At 38.6% G+C, this 22163-nt stretch overlaps 2 protein-coding genes across 5 annotated transcripts in view; one reads left to right on the top strand and one right to left on the bottom strand.

Annotated features, from left to right (window-relative positions):
- Nucleotides 1-22163, top strand: part of LOC139954309 (interleukin-1 receptor-associated kinase 4-like) — an 83903-nt gene that overhangs the window by 46223 nt on the left and 15517 nt on the right. Inside the window, exons 1-2 of one of the 4 annotated variants that reach the window (XM_071954058.1) lie at nucleotides 17766-17961; nucleotides 21191-21471. In XM_071954058.1, coding sequence (XP_071810159.1) covers nucleotides 21290-21471 — 182 coding nt within the window. In that variant the 5' untranslated portion in view covers nucleotides 17766-17961; nucleotides 21191-21289. The other 3 variants (XM_071954059.1, XM_071954057.1, XM_071954060.1) reach the window with 3 other exon arrangements.
- Nucleotides 711-17007, bottom strand: LOC139953532 (uncharacterized). Its single transcript, XM_071952979.1, has 5 exons — nucleotides 16873-17007; nucleotides 14096-14351; nucleotides 12835-12946; nucleotides 12046-12224; nucleotides 711-11009 (listed from the first exon to the last, which is right to left on the bottom strand). Exons 2-5 carry the CDS (start codon nucleotides 14285-14287, stop codon nucleotides 6603-6605), a joined length of 4890 nt encoding a protein of 1629 aa, XP_071809080.1. The 5' UTR covers nucleotides 14288-14351; nucleotides 16873-17007; the 3' UTR covers nucleotides 711-6602.

Raw genomic sequence — 22163 nt, 5'->3', positions numbered from 1 at the left:
AAAAAAAAGAAATTTGGTTGGTAATCCTGTTTTTATCAAGGACCAATTCCGAACTGACTCCGCGGCAGTAGTTATTACGATCCTATAAGCTAAAGTAGTAGTCCAGTCAAATTTCTATACCATCCGCCCTGGTAATAGTTATAAAGCAGGACAGTTCTTTTCAGAACTGAGAAGTCTCCCGAACCTCCGATTATCTACTCCTCGGCAGTAGAATAAAGCAAGACAGTTCCCTAAGAACAACTCTACCTGGCAAGTAGATACACACATGGTGTTACCGCAAACCAAACATATATAAGAAATTTCATGCTAAGCAAATTTTTGTGCTTAGCAGCTCTATAAAATTGGGCCCAGGGGCATGTTTCAATCTACTTTGTTGGCTGAAACAAGGTTCCCCTTCACAGTCTGTAAAGACGTAGGGATGGGTAAAAACCACGGCTTTGGAGCCTGGTTGGTAGAGCAGAATGCCCTGTACCATCTCCATTTAATTTTTTTGTCTGAAGTAATTATTGTCAAGTGCCTTGTTCAATAACACAAGTGTTAATACCAAGTTTGTTTTTCAATGAAAAAAGTAAACTTTTCTTAATTTAGATACATTTAAAAAAAATTATTTTCCTCCTTTTTGTCACTTATTTTGACAAAAACTCTACTGTTTTCACAATAATAAGTAATTCGAGAAAGCATTATCTTATTTCAAAAAAATGTTTATTGCTATCAACATTGGAACATCAAAACACAAAAATATAAACAAGAAACATATATCAAGAAACATTTTGTTTGTCAACATGTGACATGCTTGATAAATAGCATCAACAATAACAACGACCTCTGAAGAACTGATACAAAATCTTTGTACAAAATGTACCAAAACAACTTGCTGCCAATAAAACTTGACAAGAAATAGAACCAACTGCCTTCGCTCTAAAGCCCACAGCAATATTTGCACAAAACCTCCCTAAGAAAAATCTTTTTCTAAATGTAATAAAAACAGGGCACCAGTCAAAACAATGTTAGTGACGTACGTTTTTGCTGAGCAATTTCTTTTCTGCGCTAAGCAATGTTTGTTGCTTACGGAAAATTATGAAAATGGTTGCCGGTACTTCCAAAATCGAACCGTAGAGTTATAAAATAGTAAGTTGCACCGTCCCTCAATGGGCTTGAATCACAATGGGTGACCACAGAAAAATCATGCTCAGCAAAAAAACAGGTTACCAACCAAAATGCCATGTGCAGTATATTGTTTGTGACTTGTTCCCTGCAGATATTTGCTGAGCAAAAAAGAATTGCTAAGTTTCTTTTTTTGTTCATTAACAATATTGGGCTCTTGATTAATTTTGATAGAGGTGCTTAAAACACATTTTCAAAGCACTAGCTCAAACACCATAAATTATTACTGGTCTCAATTGTTTGCATAAAAGGAAAACTACTCGTCACCTTTAAAGACAGTGGACACTATTGGTAATTGTCAAAGACCAGTCTTCTCACTTGGTGTATCTAAACATATGCATTAAAAAAAAAAAACTTGTGAAAATTTGAGCTCAATCGGTCATCGAACTTACGAGATATTAATGAAAGAAAAAAACACCCTTGTCACACGAAGTTGTGTGCGTTTAGATGGTTGATTTCGAGACCTCAAGTTCTAAATCTGAGGTCTCGAAATCAAATTTGTGGAAAATTACTTCTTTCTCAAAAATTATGGCACTTCAGAGGGAGCCGTTTCTCACAATGTTTTATACTAACAACCTCTCCCCATTACTCGTCACCAAGTAAGGTTTTAGGATAATAATTATTTTGAGTAATTACCAATAGTGTCCACTGCCTTTAAAGCCAAGGCCCAATTTCATAGAGCTGCTTAAGCAGAGAATTATGCTTAACACCTTTCTGTTAAGGAAAAGTAAGCAGGATACCAGTCACAATTTGTACAAAATAAGACATGGAACTTTGGCTGGTAGCCTTATTTCTGTAAGCATAACTTTCTTGTGCTTAGCTACTTTTGAAATTGGGCCCTGGTTCAAACTTTAAGTGAATTGTAAAACCGAAGCAAATTTTCTTGCCTCACAATTGGAAAATACTCCGCAGCGTTACCCTATTGTTTGCGACATTCGTATGACATTCACTTTCACATTAAATATGAACCAGGCTTATAAGTTCCAGACAGGCTTCAAATTGGATCCTTTCTTTCTGAAAATAGTGCTTATAAATAACTATAACTTATAAAATATCTGCATTGAATAGTAATCATGCAACCACAGTGTTTAGTGGTCGTCCCATTTAGAGTAAACCATTATTTGTTTTAAGAAGAGACAAATTTCATGATATGTACTGAGTAATCCCGAAACAATACAAGCTTATTTGGCAAACAGCTTCTTACGATTTGAAGGTTTACAAGGTGGGTAAAAGCATCTGTGGCTGGTATGCCACTTATGCTTAAGACTGATGGTCAAAAAATACTGGGTCCAATTTCATAGAGCTGCATTTTAAGCAGAAAATAACGCTTAGAATGTTTTGCTAAGCAAAAATAAGTAGGATACTAGTCACATAATTGTACATGGTATTTTGGCTGGTAAGCTTATTCTGATAAGCATAATTTTGGTGAGCTGGGCTACTTTTTGCGCTTATGAAATTTAGCCCTGATGCTCGTCATCAATTCTTTCAGAGGAAAACTTCTTACACGAGTGTATAGTGAAGCTGGTAAATCACCCTCTTTCTTAAATACACTGTCATTTGTCAACAGGAAGGCAAAACATTAATTATAGAAAGACAACAAGCAAAATGGCAAGCTTTTAAACAATGAAAACAATAACTCAAACAGGGTGGCAATTAAAGAACTGGTGGATTAAAGTTTGATCAAAGTTTACATGATAACAAAGACTAAAGGTCGAGTCCAAATCAAGTGACTTTGGCTACGGCTGAGACAACATTGAAGCCACAGCCACAGCCACTGCCCAGGGCCATTACTTTGAACACAGCATTAGCTTATTCAATCTGGTTCCTTTTTCAATGCAACAAGTCAACAATCTGCAATGGGCAGTAACCAGTCTAAACATGATTTCAAGTTATTCTTCCAAATTTAACAAACCCAAACAAAAACAAAGTCTGCTTGACTTTTGTTTTATACAAAAATAGATCAGCCCTTCCCGACTTCTTCGTCTTTTTCTTGTCAAGTGTACATGTACATTATGTTTGTATTGGACCCATATGTAGCTATATATATTGACTAGAGCGCTAACTTGCTCTGCGTTTGAAGCCCCCCTGGGCGCAGACATGTTTGATGTGTTGCGTAACTATACGAAATGATTTTAATTTTAAGAGAACACACATTGCTGCGATATTTTTACATTCAGCGTGCTACGAAAACCGTAAGTTCGACTTGATTTACATAATAAAAAAAGTATATGCGCCTTAAACATAACGCACATGACGCTCGCAGTTTGTACGCTCATCAGCAGATTGTGCATTCACATTTGCTGCATTTTTTGGTTCGATGACACACAGAAAAGAACAAACGCACTGTCATGCAAATAGCCGTACAATTGCCATACAAAAATTCAAGCTTTTGTATTGGTTTGTACATAAACATGGATGCGCCCACACGGCTTTAAAACCAATAGTGCGTGTATAACAGGGTGTTAGCGCTCTAGTAAGTAAATATAGCTCTATGATTGGACCACTTTAAAATAGACTGTGCAGGTCTCACACGCAACGAAAAACACACACAAAAAAAATCCAAATAAACCTACATGTAGATTTTTCTATGAACTCAATCCTTTGAATTTTTTTTATTTTTATTGTCAAGAACTTTGTTAAAACTAAGTTCTGTAAAATAAAAATACCTAAAGCACCTTGTTGTAAATACAATGTCATTTTTAAGCATTTTGTTAAAATTGACATTGAAACAAATGTAAAACTTAGGACTAGGATGCTTGTTTTTAAGAAGTCCCATTTGCAAATCATGCCCAAGCTTGTTTGACCAAAACATTATGTTTAATTATACATGTACATGTAATATGAGCATCAGTTGGGCAGAATTCTGAATTGGTTACAAGTAATCAAAAATGGAGGTCAACTCTTGTCCTCTGGTTTTCTTATAAAATGTATTTCACTTTTGTATATTTCGTGCCTTAATTAGACTTTTCAAACAATATGAAATGGTTTTTATAACCATAAACTAAAGCATTTGAAGAAACATGATCATGTATACGTAAAACTCAATTATGGTTGGGGCCAACTTGTCCCCTGGAAGTTTGAGTATGCACGAGACTTGCACAGTCCATTGTCAAATAAAGATCAAGATAATTATCTAATAAAAATAATATTAAGTGAAGTTATTTGGGGCTCCCACTAAACTTTGGCATGAAATATTAATCTTGGATAGAATGTCAACATTATTTCATTGTGGACTTCTTTTTCTTTCGTAAACCCAAAAAACCCAAAGTTTTCTGTTCTTTGAGTTGAGATAGACTTCGGGTAGTAAACAAAAAGTACCAAAAGCATCTGTGCACCTTCAAAATATAAATAAATAACCTTTGTGAAAGTTATGAATACAATAAGTGTAATAAAAATGCATATTTGAAGGGTAGTTTGCCACTTCTCTACATTAACAAATATTAAATAAATACAAAATAAGATATAAAAATAAATACAGCATTGCCACTATTGGCCAGATGTCTTTTAGTTTAGGGGTCATGCTATAAACTTCATGGCCGTCATATTTGCATCTTTCAGGCATTTCTCATTTGGGGGGTTTAAAAATGAAATCAAGGCCCCAGAAAAAACTGCTTAGCAAATTTCTGATATGCATTATAATGCCCCGTTGCAAATTGGCGCATAATATGAAATGATACACGAATGTATCAGCAGTGAACATATTAAATGAATACCACCGAGAATATAGTTGTAAAGTTTTCAAGTAAAGCATAATTCATCTCGGAATAAAAGATGCTGTGGTTTTCTGTATTTCTATAAAAACCTATAGTCAACACCAGCACCCAATTATACAAAGCCTGTACGCACAAAAACTTGGCAAAAACTAAGCACAGTAAATTCTTGCTTAGCAGATACAGGTTACCTGCCAAAAATCTATGAAGTTTGCATTACTGCAACTGGTTCCCCACTCATTTCCTGCCTAGCACAGAAATTTGCTAAGCAGTTTTTCTCTGCTTAACAGCTTAATGAACATGTGCGCTGAAAACTGCTTACAGCAAATTTCTGTGCTTATAGCAAGTAGAATCACACGCTTTATTAGACACTGTACAGCCATTAAAGGCACTGGACACGTTTGGTAAATGTAAAAGACCAGCATTCTCACTTGGTGTGTCCCAATATGCATAAATTAACAAACTTGTGAACACTTTGGCTTAACTGGTCATGGAAGTTGCAAGAAAATAATGAAATAATAGACACACTTCTTGATAAAAATTGGTGTCGTTTCAGAAGCCTAATAAAAGGATTCATGCCTGAAGTTTTATACTATTTAAGTGAGAAATTACCTCTTTCTCAAAAACTCACAATTCTCATAACTCTTAACAGCAACAATGTTTTATACTATCAACAGCTCCCCATTGCTCGTTACCAAATAAGTTTTAATGCTAACAATTATTTTGAGTATTTACCAATGGTGTCCAGTGCCTTAAAGTCTGCCACGCGTTATCCAATAAATAATACTGGAGGATTTTTTATCTCGGTAGAGAAAGATGTCAATTGAAATGGGTCTCGAGTATAAAAAGTTTTACGTTCGTTGAAGCGATGTAGACAGAATTACTGAGCCGCAGTGCAAGTTGGCTGCAAAGATACAGTTCAAGTACATGTACAACTGCATACTGCGACAATTAAAGCGGGCACCAAGGTCAACTTAGTTTTGTGGTGCACTCATTTTCCAAAATACAAAATCTTAATGAAAATAGGGAAAACAATTCCAGCAGCTAAAATCCCAATGTGTTTAATACCCTTCAAGTTCTTTTTTTTTCTTTTTCCAAAAGCGCAAAAAAAACGTAACAATAAAAACAAAGTTATGGTTTGTAACTTTTGTAAAGAATTTTTTTTATAGTTAACATTTGAATCCTGATGATAGTCAATCAAAACGACCTTGAATTTAAGCTTATGACTTGTGCAGAAATTCCTCATTGAAATACATAGACCAATATGTTTTTGCCGATGACATCATTTTTCTGAAAAAGTGTCAAATATCACAATTTCCACCATCTTAACGAAAGGTTAGAGACTGGTTATGTTTCCCCTACTTTCAAGAGGATTCTGTCTAGTCGTAAATGATGGAATCACAAAACCCATTTTGACCTTGGAGCCTTTCTTTAAGTGTCAGAGTTACTGGGTCACACTAGACCATAAATACCGGCCAATGTTAATCAAATACATCACACACGACTTCACAAAAGTCTCACCTTTACTACTACTCATAAAACAGAAAAATTAAACACATCTTTCGTTGATAATGGTCCAAGAGTCTTAGTCCTGAGTCCAATTTCAAAGAGCTGCCGAAGCAGATTGCTGAACAAAATAAAAAAAAAACAAGCAGGGAAAGACATGATATCTTGATTGGTACCCTAGTTTAGGTCCTCAACATTGCTTACAGTTGTGCTTTAACAGCTCTATAAACTTGGATCCAGGTTTGATCGAATTGGAGGCAAGACATGCTTTTTGCCTGAATAAGTACGCATTGGTCGCTTACCATCCCAGGGGACCTTTGGGTCACTGATAAAACCTGCGAAACTCCCAAGGAAAGATGGCGTGCTTGTTTTACGATTTGATGGGATGACCCTGGACGAAGACGTGCAGATCGTAGTGGATTTATTGCAGCTTTTACCGTTCTGGTAGTGGTTGTTGTTTCGGTCGTGCATAACATTTCGAACAGGAACGGCGGTCTTGTGATGTGAGTCCTTGTTTGCGTCAGCTTTACTCTTAAGTAAGAATGAGTTGTATTCCTCAGTCCATTTGCAGGTGATGTTCGGAGCTAAGATTATCTCAGTTGGAGATTGCTTGGCGACTTGCTTTTGGCACTTGGTCCGAGTTGTCTTTCGTGGGGTCTTCGATGCTAGACGAGGTTTCTTTGAAGATGTTGTGGTTGGAGGCACTATACCAGACTGAGAAGCATTTCGCAGATGGTATCGTCTTGTCTCGCCAAAGTTCTTACCGCAATCCTTTGATTCAGAGTTTGAACTGCTGAGGCAGTGGCTAACTGTACTGTGTGTTGTTCTGAGATTGTACCTGCCAGTCATGGCTTCATCTGTTTGTTCTGGCTCAAGGTTCCTCTCAACCAACTTTGCACTTTTCTTTGGCCTCATTTTACACTCATTAACACCTCTCCCAGTCGGAAGAGAAGAACCCTCTACAGCTTTGGTTCCGTTTGAAGTTTCCTTCACCTGATTTTGAAGCTTTACATTTGGAACAGAACAGCTCTCTGCAGGTCTCTTTCTGCCACTTAGAGACCACCTGCAGTTCACGTCTGGGACCAACTCAAAATCACTACAGTCCGAGTCTGAATCTTTACTCTTGTCTTTAATGGGACATGGGGAAGCCGCCGAACTATTAACCTGCTTAACCGTCTCTGCTGTTCCAGAGTTACCCACCCCAAATGACCCCCCTCCAATTACAGTCAATTTCCCATCTTCATAGACAAATCGTTTGGATTTGCCACTTTGGGAAATTGCTTCAGATGTTTGCGCCAACTGATTTAAAACACATGCTTCAGGCTCCGGTTTCTGAACTGGGGTAGGACTTTGTTCCCTTACAGCTGTTTCTTCGTTGTAACTTTGCATTGACTTAATGGTCTTGTTGTACTCATTAGCACACACTGCAATCAACGATTCCAGAAGTATCTTCTTCGACTCTTTAATAACTTCAGTTTCCTGTTTCACAGTTTGGCCTTGATCCCCTTTCTTTGTTGGACTATCAAAGTCTGTGCTGATCATCATGACGCTGCCTTCTTGTGATGTAAAGCTGGATGGGGAATCCGGAAGCAAGTCTTTGGGGTCATATGAACCATCTAGACCCACTTCAACTTTGTAGAGGCTGGACTCATTTTGGCAACAAGATATTTCTTGAAAAGCTCTGTGTTTTTCCTCGTTTGGGCTCAGTTCTTCAAAACTGCCTTGATTATCTGAGTTGTTGGGTATTTCATTCTGTGGTTCGAAAGTTGGCAATTTGTTCGCCAACTCTTGATCGGTGGATTGAGAGTCAACAGAGAGTTGATGTCCAGGGAGAATGTGGTTTGGCAACTGTTGCTGGTCATTTGGGTTTTGGATGGCAGAATCGCTGGAGACTGTTGGTTGGCTAGCTGATTCCAGGCTGACCAACTGTTCTTGTTGAACAGAGTTAGCGTTCGTGCTTGAGTTGTCAACAGACTCTGCATTGATTGGCTGTTGGTGGATGCAATCCAGGTTGGTTGAAGGTGAGTGGGTCAATTGTGATTCATTGGAAGACTGGTCTACATTTGGGCTAAGACAAGTAACAGTATTTAAGTCGGCTGAGCATTGGCTGATAGACTGCTGCTTGATTGATTCCAAATTTTGTTGACTGGAATCATTCTCCATGACAGAGTTAATGGTTGAATCAGAGGTGTTAAGCTGCTCACAAGATGATTCGTGGGTGACTGATTCAAAGAAATCCAACTGCTCTTCAGTGGGAACGACAAGTTGGGTCATAGCTGGCTCAGAGTTGGCTAACTGTTGCTGGTTCGTCGAATCCAAGCAGATCAACTGCTGATTGGTTGAATTCACTGATAGAGTGGAGCTAGCGGCTCTGTCAGAGTTCAACAACTGTTGATGAGGTGACTGCTGTTTAACGGACTCTAAGCTCATCGACTGCTCTTGTCCAGCTATATATTGGTCGCTTCCCTGGGGATTATTCCACGGTTGGTCGATGGGTTGCTGCTCTATCTTTTCTTGGCAGCTACTCTGAGTTGTTGATGAGTTGGCTTCTGATAGTGGACTTGTTGAATCCCGACCGTTCAAATTAATTCCAACGAAATTGTCATCCTTGTCGACAAAAGTTGCTCTCAGTCTACTGATCGTGTTTTGAAGACTTTTACACTTCTCGGTTTTTGTTTTCTGAATCGGTTTGGCACCCCGACACAGACCCACGCTATCTGTTTGAAAGGCCTGGGTATAAGGCGCAGGTTTGTGGCAGTGGACGATGGAATCCTCCAACCATGAATCCATCTCATTCCAGTTCAGTACATGCGACGCTGGATCTACAATCCCATCAACTTCTTTAATGGCCGCCCACTGTGCACTCATCTGCTCAGCGTCCATGGCAGGTTCCGACAAAACATCCTCTTCCATCAGACTCGCTTGCGGCAGCTTATCGAAGTTCTGAAACCAGGTATCCATGTCCAATGGGATTTCAGTGGAGTTGTAGATATTCTGCATCAGGGGAGTTTCAGAGATGATTTCGTTGTCAGCAGAATCTTGAAGGAAAGACTCTGCCGTGTAGTTCTCTGCGTCTTCACCTAGACTTCCACGTGTTGAATCAAGAGAGCTTTCAAACAACTTGGTGTATTGTCTCTCCGAGTAGAATTCATCATTGTCTGACCCCTCACTAAAGAAGACTGGATCTTCATCGGATGTTCTCTCTAAGTTTAGTATGGATTGTTGCTGGTCTGCTACTTGGTCCTCTGCAAAGCTGTTTGAGTTGAACTGTTGCACATGATTCCCACTGCCAGCCATTTCACTGCTGGACGATATCTCTTGGGTGAGGTTTTGCTCTCGTTCTGAGTTTCTCACATCTTGATTCAAGTTAAATTCATCTGCCGACAAAAAATGCTTCTGCTTCGACACTGGAAGACTATAGACATGGTCGTTTTTCAGGCTTCTCATACTGTTTAACTTGTGCCTGCTATCATCTTCAACAATGGCTTCTTGGCTATGCATAGTGAGCTTATCATAGCTGTCATGCCTACCATCTTCAATGTCTTGCCTACCATCATCGATCTCTTGTCCAACCTCATTTACATCTTGTCTGATATCCTGCTGTTGTAAACCACATAGCTCCAGAGGCTCTACTTCCAAATCAGGCACATCTTCAACAGCTTCCATCTCGGAGCTGACTTCAGGGCTTGTCTCGGCAGGTTTCAGTGCAGCAAGTGTTCTTAGAGTTAACAGCGAGTCGGTATCAATGTCACTCTTTGTTTCTATGACTTGGGATTGTTCCCTTGGATTAAGAGCCACAGAGGCAGTCAAGGTATTATCTCTTATTGGATCCAAGCCTTGTTTCCTTATCAATGGATTGGATATGTTTTGTGCCATCAGCAGCTCCTCACAGTCTTGCAAGACGACACTACATCGTGGAAGATTGGTCAAAGACGACGCAATCAAATCAAAATCCCTAGTGCTGCTCAAACATGATTTGGACGAGCTCTTCTGCTTATTCCCTTGAAATGTCACTAGATGTGTGTAGGGTTGCCATGACATATCAAGTGACATCATAGTGGACAGCCACTGTCTCTTGGATAATGTGTTCGCCGAATCAATTACGTCCATCGGCTTCTCGCTATTGGTCTCCTCGATGGAATCTTCCATCTCATCCGGCATCTTCTTGACAAACATCTTGACTGCAATGTCCCTCTCTGGTAGCCTGACCTGCATACTCATCTGGCTAGTGTGGCGTAGATACTTCAGGCAGTTCAATCGAATCACTTTCCAGTCCAACAGCGGACAAATAGAGTCTGGAAGGAAGCTGTTCATGGTCTGAAAGAGAACACACGACAGACAGGACGGCAAGAGGGGCACTGCTGAAGAGACACTAAGGGTGCTCCTCCGATAGAGTTTGTCAACCTCTTCGAACAGTTTCATAGTTGGTGTGATGGTGAACGCTGTCAGAAGGCACAGTCTCTGTAGTCTCATGTCTCCTTCGAATAAGACGAACAGCTGTCGACACAGGGCTGCGTTGTTCAGATCGATACGACAGGCATTGAAGAGGTTGCTCTGAGGGTCGCTGGCAGGTTCCTGAAATACCGACAGACACAGGTTCACACAGAAGACAAGTGACTGCTTCCCGACCTAAATGGAAATGAGTAAAAAGAACCAAAGTTTAGAAATCATACTTTGTCTTGTCAGTGAAAAAAACAAAAATCTCAAGTTTTTGTTATTACTATTTTTAACATTATTATTATTAGTATTGTAAATAAATTGCTCATTAAAATAAGAACTTGTTGCCTAAGGAAAAATTGCATTGGATCACACATATTAAATTAGGTGATTTTAAAATTTTAAGAATGGCAAACTCAAGGCTAATGAGAGTTACATTCACAAAGAAATACATAAAATTATAACATAAAAACCATGACAAGCTGTACAGGCTTAGAATAATACAGCAAAGTGGAAAATCTGACATTAAATCTTCTCCTTTCAAAGAATAAAACCAGATTCAACTAGAGGATAAACAATCATTTTAATAAGCACAATATTGCAAATTACAAGAACATTACAAAATACCAAGCCATAAAGACACACAAGAATCAGAACTAAAATGCATATATTCTTGTGTACGAAAATAGAAGGGAAAATACTAATAGTTTACAAAACACAAACAAGAAACAATTCTGAATAAATCAAGATTGCAACAAAATAACTTCCAACTAAAAGAAGAAACTACTTTATTTCTATTAAAATAGTCACAGTATATCTTGCACAACAGAATATCCCTGCAAAAATATCAGGCCTGAAGTTTTATCTTTGGGAGCGTATCGCCATTTTCATTTTGCAAAGGGTACTTCCATTGAAAAATATTAAAGACAGTGGGACACTTTTTAAGAGGCATCAATGCCAAAACCAGAGCAACAGAGGGCAGCAGGGCCTCCATGACTTCCATACTTCCTGCAAACGCAAAATTTTGTCAGTAAAATTTGCAAAGACTAATTCGCATCAGTTGGTCGAATGTGCTCAACTCCAGCGACAAATTTGTAGCAAAAACAAGAGGAAGTATGAACCGGGCATTACTGTTCTTCTTCTATCGAGGAACCCATTGACAGCCTGAAAAATCAATTTATAGGTCGTGGTTGCTTATGGCCTGAAAATGACGGTGTACTCATCTTACCTGACGGTGAATGGCCCTGACCAGCTTGAGGATGAACACCGGTTCATACAGGACAAACGCGCTGACCTGCCGTACCTTGGCTTCGAACGCCTCCTTATCATGGCCGCACTCGGACCACAGAAGGTCAATCCAGAGGTCAGTGACCTGCTGGAGGTCACTCAGTGAGACTGTCTCTGTGCCTAAGAATTCAGGGGGAATCAAAGTTTTAATTGCTGTCAGAGTACAGTCAGTTTGATGCAACTGCATTGTTCAAACCAAAAATAGAATCAATTTGAAATGAACAAAACCAAATGCAGAAATGAGATTTGACAAATATGAAAATTCCACAAAAGTTTGTAGGAGACTGTCTCTGTGCCTAAGATTTCAGGAGGAAAATACACATACATGTAGTACAGAGTACAGTCAGTTTCTTCAAGTGAGTTGTTCAAACCCAAAATAGGATCAGATTGAAAATAAATAAAACCAAAAGCAGGAACGAGATCTGACAAACGTGAACATTCCACACAAACTGAAACTTCTTGCAGCTCTGGGTTTCCCCCGATTCTTGTCCCCAGAACCTCCTAGAGGTAAAAGTCCAGGAGGTTTACAGACCTGGTGCATGCCCAGAAAGATAAAACTACAAGTTTGGACACAATGTGGCCTATTTCTTTCTCCCTTTGGTGGCTGCTTTACTTCTTGCAAGAAAATCTGCAGACTCACAGAGATTTTGAGATAAAATAGGGGATTTTTTTTTTAAACATCACACACATGGAATGAAAAAGAAAAAAAGTTTAGCGGGTAAATACTCACACCACTCTTTGCTGAGTAGCATCTCTGCTGTCAATAGAGCAGCTGGAATGTAATATTGACGCAGAGACTTTGTAACAGGTAAAATCTGCTCCATAGATTTCAACTTCTGGATCTGTCATAAAGAAGATGTACACTTATTTACTTATTTAGCTATTGACCAAACCAACAGCGTATGAGCTGCCAATTATAGGAAAGGATAACATAACAAAATATTTAATAGCCTATAAATATGTATATAAATTAACAATAGGCTTAACAAAAAATATCTTTTGCAAGAAAATAAAAGCACACATTACAAACTAAATAAAATACAATGGGGAAAAGAAACAAATAGGCTGATGCAATACACCAATAGGACAAAAAAACAACAACCTCAAAACATTACATTAGAAAATTATGATCACAACAAATATGAATAAAAAATTAAGAAGAAAAAAAATAAATAAAAATAAAAACAACCAAGGAAATAATACACACAAAAGAACGAGTGAAAAATAAAAGACATTTTAAACATACATCAGTTTAAAAGTAACTGGTAGAGGAAATGGCACATAAAACCTGACCATGAAAGGAATAAAGAGAAAAGGCCCAAAATACATCACAAGACCCATATTATGGATGCGTTCGATTAGCTTCCCCGGGTCGACCCCGATCTGCCCCCGGTACATTCAAATGGCTTTGATGTCATTCCAGGGGTTCATCCCGCTCAGCCCCAAGTGCCCTGCTTGTGGAACGGGTCACTTGGGGCTGGCCCTAGGTGCATGACGTCACATCGAGAGGCTGGCCCTAGGTGCATGACGTCACCACGAGAGGGTGAGTGATGGTTCGATTAGTACTTGTCAGGGGCTCACCCAAATGAGCACCGTGGGGTCGACACAGGGAAGCTAATCTAACGCACCCTATTTGTGGAGGAAATCCTTGACTTTGTGGAAGTCCATGGTACCAATGTATTGACGTTGACCCCTTGCACAATGCAGAACACACCTCCGCATAATGCACACTTTCCACAGTGACTTTCCACAGTTCTGCGAGTCAACTCCTTTGTGTACATTTTGACTCCCAAAATGGCATACAGAATCAAATGCATACGTCTAGGTGTGGTGCGCATTGTGCAAGAAGTCTGTAGGTGGGTAACCCTTGAATTTACCCACGGCACCCACAGCAGTTGACGTAGTGCCCCTTACCAGAAGAAAATTGCTGTGCCCCTTGAAGGTTGAATTTCAAGGGCCTGGGTGGGTTTTTAATTTTGATTTGTTTTTACCTCACTCCACATTAGATCCAGCTTCTCCATGTTAGTGCAGAGAATGAGAGCAGTCTCCAGAAACACTTGATCTTCGCCCAGCTCCTCATCGTAGTAGCAGGCTCTCGCTAGCAACAAGGCCTTCTCAAAGTGCCCTTCCTCCAGAAGAGCCTTCAACTGCTGGGACATTGGCACTTGATGCTCTGCTGACATCGTGCCTTTAGTCTTAAGACGACGTGTTTAAAATTGCAGCGATGTATTATCCAGAATCAGGTACCTGAAAAACAACCAAAAAAAAATGTCCATCATTTTTTTTCTTTCTTTTGTTTTTATCTTATTGCCGTGCATTCTCGAAGATGGAACTTCAGGGCTGAAACTGAGCACAAATGACTTCAAAACAGGACTAGGACAGTTCAGGTCCAGGACAATGGAGATTTTGTAGACAAAGGAAATGAACAGCATTTATGAGCCAGTGGGTAGCCAGTCCTGCTCGGTTGCCATCCACCTCAGGCCTGATCCACCTCCAGCATGAAGGCAACAAAGGCGATTGCCTCAATGCCCCTTGGTGATGGCCTTGGTGCCCATGAAATGCTCCACTAGAAATGTTCAATTTCTTCATAGGGTGCCCTTAACAAGGAGAAAATGCCTTGGTGCCCTTGTCCTTTAAAAAAAACGAAACATTCTAATAACCGGTATGTAGGAATATTTGTAGGGCCATTTCAGGCACGAGCATTATTAAAGTAAATTCATTCCAAGCAATCTATAAAAAAAAAACATAAATTGCTAATTTTGATTTCTATGGCACACGCTCAGTCACAGACGCAATGTTGTGGGCACGTATTTGAATGATAACGTCATATTCAATACGGTCTATTCAATACTTGGCAAGCATTGGTGATAAATTTTATAACTTGTGATTATATTTTGTCAGGTTTTTCTTGGACTTTTTCGCAGTTTTGATTGGTTGATGCATTAAAATAGGGGCATAGAGCAAACGGACGAATCTATTTCACACAAATCAGACCAACGCTTTCACAGAGATACATTGGCTATGTGGAATTTGCCCCGGCCTGTGGTGGACCTGTGTGTTGTTTATCGAACAGACAACTTACATGATTCATAACTTCACACCGATTATTCATCCTCATGCTGTGTGTCAGATCAAGTGCATTTAAATTTATCAAGATGCAGAGATCGTAGTTCTACAATGCACCACTGCACTCAGTGGACAGATAAAACATGATCAGATGGCTAAATAAAAAAATAAAATGCTTTGTTTATTTTGTAATGTTTGGGGATTCCTGTGTGGACTGTTGGCGGCTAGGAATTCGGGTCATTTCGTACCCAAGTCATCTCGTACCCAAGTCAACTCGTACCTAAGTCAACTCGTACCCAAGTCAACTCGTACCCGAGACAACTAGTACCCAAGTCAAATCGTACCCAAGTCAACTCGTACCCAAATAAATTTTTACCCAATTTTGGGGGTTTCCTAGTACTGATAAATACTGTAGTTTAATTTATTTATTCATATTGTAAGTCATACATTTAATCTATTTATTGTTGCAATTATTTTCCTTTTCTTGTTTCTTTTTCATGTTGCAGGTAACATACAGAATAAGCAAATAACACAATATATTTTTTTTACTTAATCAGAACTTAAAGAATTTTTTTTAATGATCTTTCCGAAAAAGATAATCAGATCTTACGAAAATTTGTATTGGGTTAGGCAGCAATATATTATTTAATTGACTTGTTTGAATAGAAAAACGATAATCAGAACATATAAAAATGAATGAATTTAATAAATATTTACAATTTTTCTTTTGGAAACCCTTTAATAGCAAGAAATACACCCAGTGAAACATGAACGTTTGTGTTATATACATTGTATGTTTTGTTGTATTGAAAAAAAGAAAAAAAATTATGCAGAAAAGAGAGGAATCAAAACAGAAATAACAGACTGACTGTTTTAAACGTTGGAAGAATATTACGATGCTAAACATTTAAAAGAAACCACATTTTTAGCCCCATGCCTAGTAGTGTCTTTAATCCAGTCTGTTTTTAACACCAACCATTTCATTGCTAATTGGATCTGAATGAATATCCTCGCGAAAAAAAAACCCAAAACGGGATGAACATCGAACCTTATTAAAAACGAAATCCGTGAGAAGGTATAAATAGTAATAAAAGTGAGTAGAACATCATTTTTATTTCATCGCATCCCATTGCATAACTTCATCATGCCCCACGGAATTCTCAGATTCGGCATACAATGTGTGTTATAATACGGTACGAGTTGACTTGGGTTGGGTACGAGTTGTCCTGGGTACGAGTTGACCTGGGTACGAGTTGACTTGGGTACGAGTTGACTTGGGTACAAAATTTTGTGTACAAGTTGACTTGGCCTTGGGTACGAGTTGACTTGGGTACGAGTTGACCCGTTCCGGGCAGTGTGCACTGTGTTTTCATGTATTTACTGCATTTCTTTCTTTTTTTCCTTTTTTTTTAAACTGTGGTAAGATAGTATACTATATATATCATGTACCATTCTAAAAAGAATAGAAAGTTGTTAATATTAATATACTATTGGTCATAGCTCAGTTTTCAGATGAACAGAAGAAATTGTTACAGAACCCTCCTACCTTGGTAAACCCCGCCCATCCATTACACACAACATACACTCATCCGACACGTGATATGAGAAATAAACAAACCGACAACATACGCCGAAAAAGACAGAATATAAACAAGTACAAACCACGTCCTACACAAAACTACAATGCACATAATATACTCACCATACTTTGCAAAGTAACTGCAGCGTCTAAAGACTAGATCACTGGCCACAGAAAGCTCTACAAATATAATTATCAAAGGGGAACTGGGGAAAAAATAAGCCCTGAAATTATTTTCTGCGTTGTGTTCATTGCTAGCTTTCTCTGATCTGAATTTGTTTATGAATAGTGTGGCAACCCTGAGATGAAATACATCATTATTTGTGATCCATAAACTGGTTACCAGACCTGTTCTGACCCACACGCATCTTCGCTCGTCCCCAGCTTCTTAGCCAAACGTTTGGGATCCACCAGTGGGTTCGAGCAAAACATACGTCACGCAAGTACATTGTACCTACGGTGTCCCCTGCAGTACACCATTTCTCTATATTATTCACAATAAAATTATATACATTTTTACACACATAAATTTAACAAACAAACCAATACTTGAAACAGTTGTTTAGCCGGAGAGACAGGCTATGCTAGGTAGGTAGGAATTCGAACCCACAACCTTGTGATTACAAGTCATGCAGTCGAGAATGTGGATTTTATAGGCATAATTATTATGTATTTCGCCTATCCGTTTCCAATTCCATGGGTGCTCTTGGTACATAAATAAATACACACATAACACAAAATCATCTTAACATATACAAAATCATCTTTACACCACGATTCATGGTCAAGTACGGAGGGTCAAGGGCCTACATGATAAAGAATGGCAAAATTAAAGCAAGGAAGCGCACGTACGACGGTGTAGTCTTGACGCAAGACGTTTGTTGGTCCTTATCACTTGACTATCGCGATTCCCGCTACACCATAATATGCAAACCATTGAACAACACTAGCGGGCGCTGTTGTTGCTAAAATTCAACGCTGTGATTTTAAGACTAGCAAGATGATGGTGAATCCGCCTTGCGGTGACGTCATTTATTGAGCAACTTCACAGAAAGAGGAAAACAGGAAGTAATTTTGGGACTTCCCCTAAAATCGCTGGCGTCGCCTATAAAAACATTGGGCCAATATTAGAGTTTAGTACTATATTACACTGTCTGGTGCTACTGCGGGGTCGTGTACTATACTACATGTGTGTGAAACATGTCAAACAAGGTAGGCTAAAAAGTATGTCGCAATCTAATGTGGACTAATCCCTAATATAATCTGGTGGACGTGGATGACGAAACTCACAAACTCAGAACTGCTGATTCTCCGATACCATCATCATCATGTTTTGACTTGACTTGTTGAGTGACTGCATGAGTTTTTGACTGGCTGAGATCGTTCATACGCTCAGCACACCTAGCTCTAATCTGAGGGGTGAGTTCCTCCATTGCCCATGTTGCCTGAGCACATGCATCTGATTCTGACCTGACTTGTTATGAACACCACTTGTGTGGAAACAACTGTAAGTTAAGAGAAGTAAAACCCAGATAATATAACTCTTTCTCCAGGAGGACATATAGGCCTATTTTATGATATATCGTAGCGTCATACGTTATCGACCCTCATATGTTTTCGGTCCCCAACTTTGATTCCCGTTTACCACGAGATTGTCCAAGCTGCACCGGTGAAAGAAGCTATGCAGTTTACTCACGGTCTGTATTTTCATCAGGCTTAATCATGCTGAGAATAAAGTTTCCTGTCGTTGGTTATGCTCAAACATTTATAAAATGATTGATTTTTGGTACTAATCACTAAGTGCATTATTATGCCAACATTCAAAATGGGTCAAAGAAACATAATCCAACCTCGAAAGTTCAAAACAAGATTACTATCTGCTAGATTGAGTTTCATTCTGCTTTAGTCACTAAATGGATCACGTGAGGTGGTTACTATTTGGGATTCTATGGTGTGCCAATATGGGGAAAAAATTAAAATATTTGAAGTGAAAATGACAACAACAATTTTTTTTGATTTACTGCATACTGTAATAAATTCCGATAAGCATAATAAATATTAAGTCTACATTAAAGAGAAAATATCATAGATTGGTTTCTCATCTCCTGAAACCAAACATTACTGGTCTGAAATGGGGGAAAACGGATTGTTATGAAGTGTGAGTGCATCAAGGGGGGGGGGGTGTTTTACTTTCATGCCTTATGATATCTCTGGATTCTAATAAAGTAGCCATAATGCCTTGGGACAAAAATGTAATTAAATTTGTTAAGTAGTAATTGAATATTATTTTGATTTATTTTGCACGTCATACTAGCTTCTGAATATTCAATAAAATACCAACCAATGAAAGGTGTGAAAACATATGACATTGCTCCAATGTTGTGCATGCATAAAGCACTGTTAATGGCGGACTGTCTCTCGCAACGTAAAACCAAAACTTTAAAAATTTCAACACACCATGAAGTGTAAGTGTTATTGTTAAAAAATTGGATAGATGATTTGAAAAAAAAAAAAGTTAGTTTTTGATTGTGAACAGTTTTCCTGTTATCCTACTGAAAACACATGACACCATGATACTTAAATTGATAGTCGTTAGTTAGTCTCAGTACTTCGTTTGTAAACTGTGGGTGTGAGTGACTAAACATAGTCTAAACTGGGCTCAATTTCAAAGCGCTGCTTGGATAGTAAGCAAGTTTGTGTGCCTAACTAATACTATTAATTATTTTAAAGCCATTGGACCCTTTCGGTAAACAGTGTTGTCCAAGGCCCACACTTTGTGTACCACAACTTCTATATCAAATAACAAACCTGTGAAAATTCAGGCTCAATCGGTCTTCGGAGTCGGGAGAAAACAACGGAAAACCCCACCCTTGTTTCCGCGCGTTTCGCCGTGTCGTGACATGTGTTTAAAATAAATCCGTAATTCTCGTCAACGAGAATTTATACTGTTTTGCTGTTTTCTCAAAAAGTAAAGCATTTCATGGACTAATATTTCAAGAGAAGTCTTTCACCATTGCCCTCTGTAAACCCTGTGAGTTATTTGTAAATCTGTGAACTTTTTTTTTGTTTTCTGAACCGAAAGGGTCCAATGGCTTTAAGGCAAACAAAATCGCTTTTTTTTTTTTTAAAGCGTAATCATATTTCTCAGGTTAGCAAGGACATTATAGGCACCCAGCTTATGTTATGTATTCACCTTGGTTTGCGTTGTTTCCACCATTATTTTCATTCAGACTCTGAACACTATTGGTAATTGTCAAAGTATCTCAACGTATTCATTAAATAACAAACCTGTGAAAATTTGAGCTCAATTGGTCGTCGAAGTTGCGAGATAACTATGAAAGAAAAAACACCCTTGTCACACGAAGTTGTGTGCTTTCAGCTCCAGATGCTTGATTTCGGATTTAGGGACCTCAAATTCTAAATCTGAGGTCTCAAAATCAAATTCATGGAAAATTACTTCTTTCTCGAAAACTAAGTCACTTCAGAGGGAGCCGTTTCTCACAATGTTTTAGGATAACTTTCTGTGTGGCGCCACCACTTTTTCACTCCTTTTTACAAAAGGGGATATCTCATTGAGGTAAAATAGATACTTTATTATTTCATATCGAATAAAAAAGTGGTGGCGCCATACGGAAACTTTTCCAATGTTTTATACTATCAACCTCTCCCCATTACTCGTTACCATGTAAGGTTTATGCTAATAAGTATCCAATATTGTCCACTGCCTTTAAGTAATTGATAAAACGTGTCAGATTTTTGTAGTGGTAAGATTAGTAGAGAAAATCCATGGCACACTTTGACAATTCTCAAACAAGTGTCTGATAGCTTTTTCAGTAATGATATGTATTATTCTATAGTAAGGTTTGCGGTAACACCATTAAAGGAACATGTTGCCTGCGATCGGACGAGTTGGTCTATAAAAAGCATCTGTAACCGTTTGTTATAAAATGCATATGGGTAGAAAGATGTTTTGAAGTAGAATACAATGATCCACACAAATTTGCCTCCAAATTGCACGGTTTTCCTTTTGCTTTGCGAACTAATACGGTCGGCCATTTATTTAGTCACAAATTTGACTCCTATTAATTGCCCACTGTGTATAGTCGACGAGGTAAAAGGAAAAACCACGCAATTTCGAGGCATATTTGTGTGGATCATTATATTCTACTTTTAAAACATCTTTCTAACATGCATTTTATAACAAACGGTTACAAACGCTTTTCAAAGACCAACTCGAACGATCCAAGGCGTGTTCCATTAAAGATAATATCTAATTCTCAAGAAGACAATCAGCTGATTAAAAAGTCGAGTTGAAACCTACATTTTTTTTCACCCCAACTCAATTAGAGATTATTATATTACATACTGTCACCGCAAACCTTTTGTATTTCCATTATGCAAAGTTTCAAATCTTACTTTTCATTTATTCTTCTTTTACAAGGTTTCACCCATATTCACCAAGTTACTATTTGTGTAGGAGAGAAATTGATTTCCACCCACTGTGACCTGTGAGGGTTCTGCACTCCATCAGTGACCAACCATGCCACGTCTCACCAATGTACAGGGCACCACCCTGCTGAGATCTCTGCCCTATCCTAATATGATGAGATTGTCGCAGTTTCTTGATCCGCCAACTCCAACATTTCTAGACTGGAGAGGCCTAGCCGGTCGGATTCTTCGAAACTCAGACGGTGCACCGAGATACGATGCGCTTGCCATAGCGTAAGATTTATTACCTACTCGTAAGATTTATTACCTACCGGGAAATAGGAATCAAGAATTGTGAAAAATTGTCAAAATGCCCCCCCCCCCATACCCCACAAGGAAAAAAGAATCAAAATAAAACTGTAAAATGCCCAAAATAAGAATAATGAACACATAAAAACATTGAACAAAAACCATTTTTTTGTTGCGTGTCGTGTCTGAGCCGTTTAGTGCATCAAACTCAAGTTCTGATGGCTTTAAGTCAATCAGGGTGTTAGTGTCAATCCCAGTCATGACACACAATTTTGTGTCCTTGGGAAAAAGACCTCTGATTGTTATTGCTTCCCATCACTAGGGGTAAATGGGAACCTGTGAGGACAGAGATGGTTCTTGTGAATGAATTAGCTTAGTGCGCTATAGACGATGTGACCTGCGACATCACATTTTAACAAGAGAGCCACAGAGCCTGGACTTCCTGCAGGCAAGATTTGTACACAGCCTAATGGAAGAAAACATAAAATCTTACATTTTATGGAGATTGCACTGTCTAATTCTTATCGACTTTTGATATGATGAAAGGGGCACACCTCAAAACTTGTCAAGCTTTTACTTTCATAACCCTTGGATTTATGTGGAAGTTATGACACAAAACATCAACTTTCCCATTATGGTCAGTGCAGTATCTTGCTTGCCAGAATACCCCAAAAATG

Source organism: Asterias amurensis, chromosome 2 (genome assembly GCF_032118995.1).
Source record: "Asterias amurensis chromosome 2, ASM3211899v1".
NCBI classification, from domain to species: Eukaryota; Metazoa; Echinodermata; class Asteroidea; order Forcipulatida; family Asteriidae; genus Asterias; species Asterias amurensis.
This window is presented reverse-complemented; position numbering and strand designations above follow the sequence as displayed.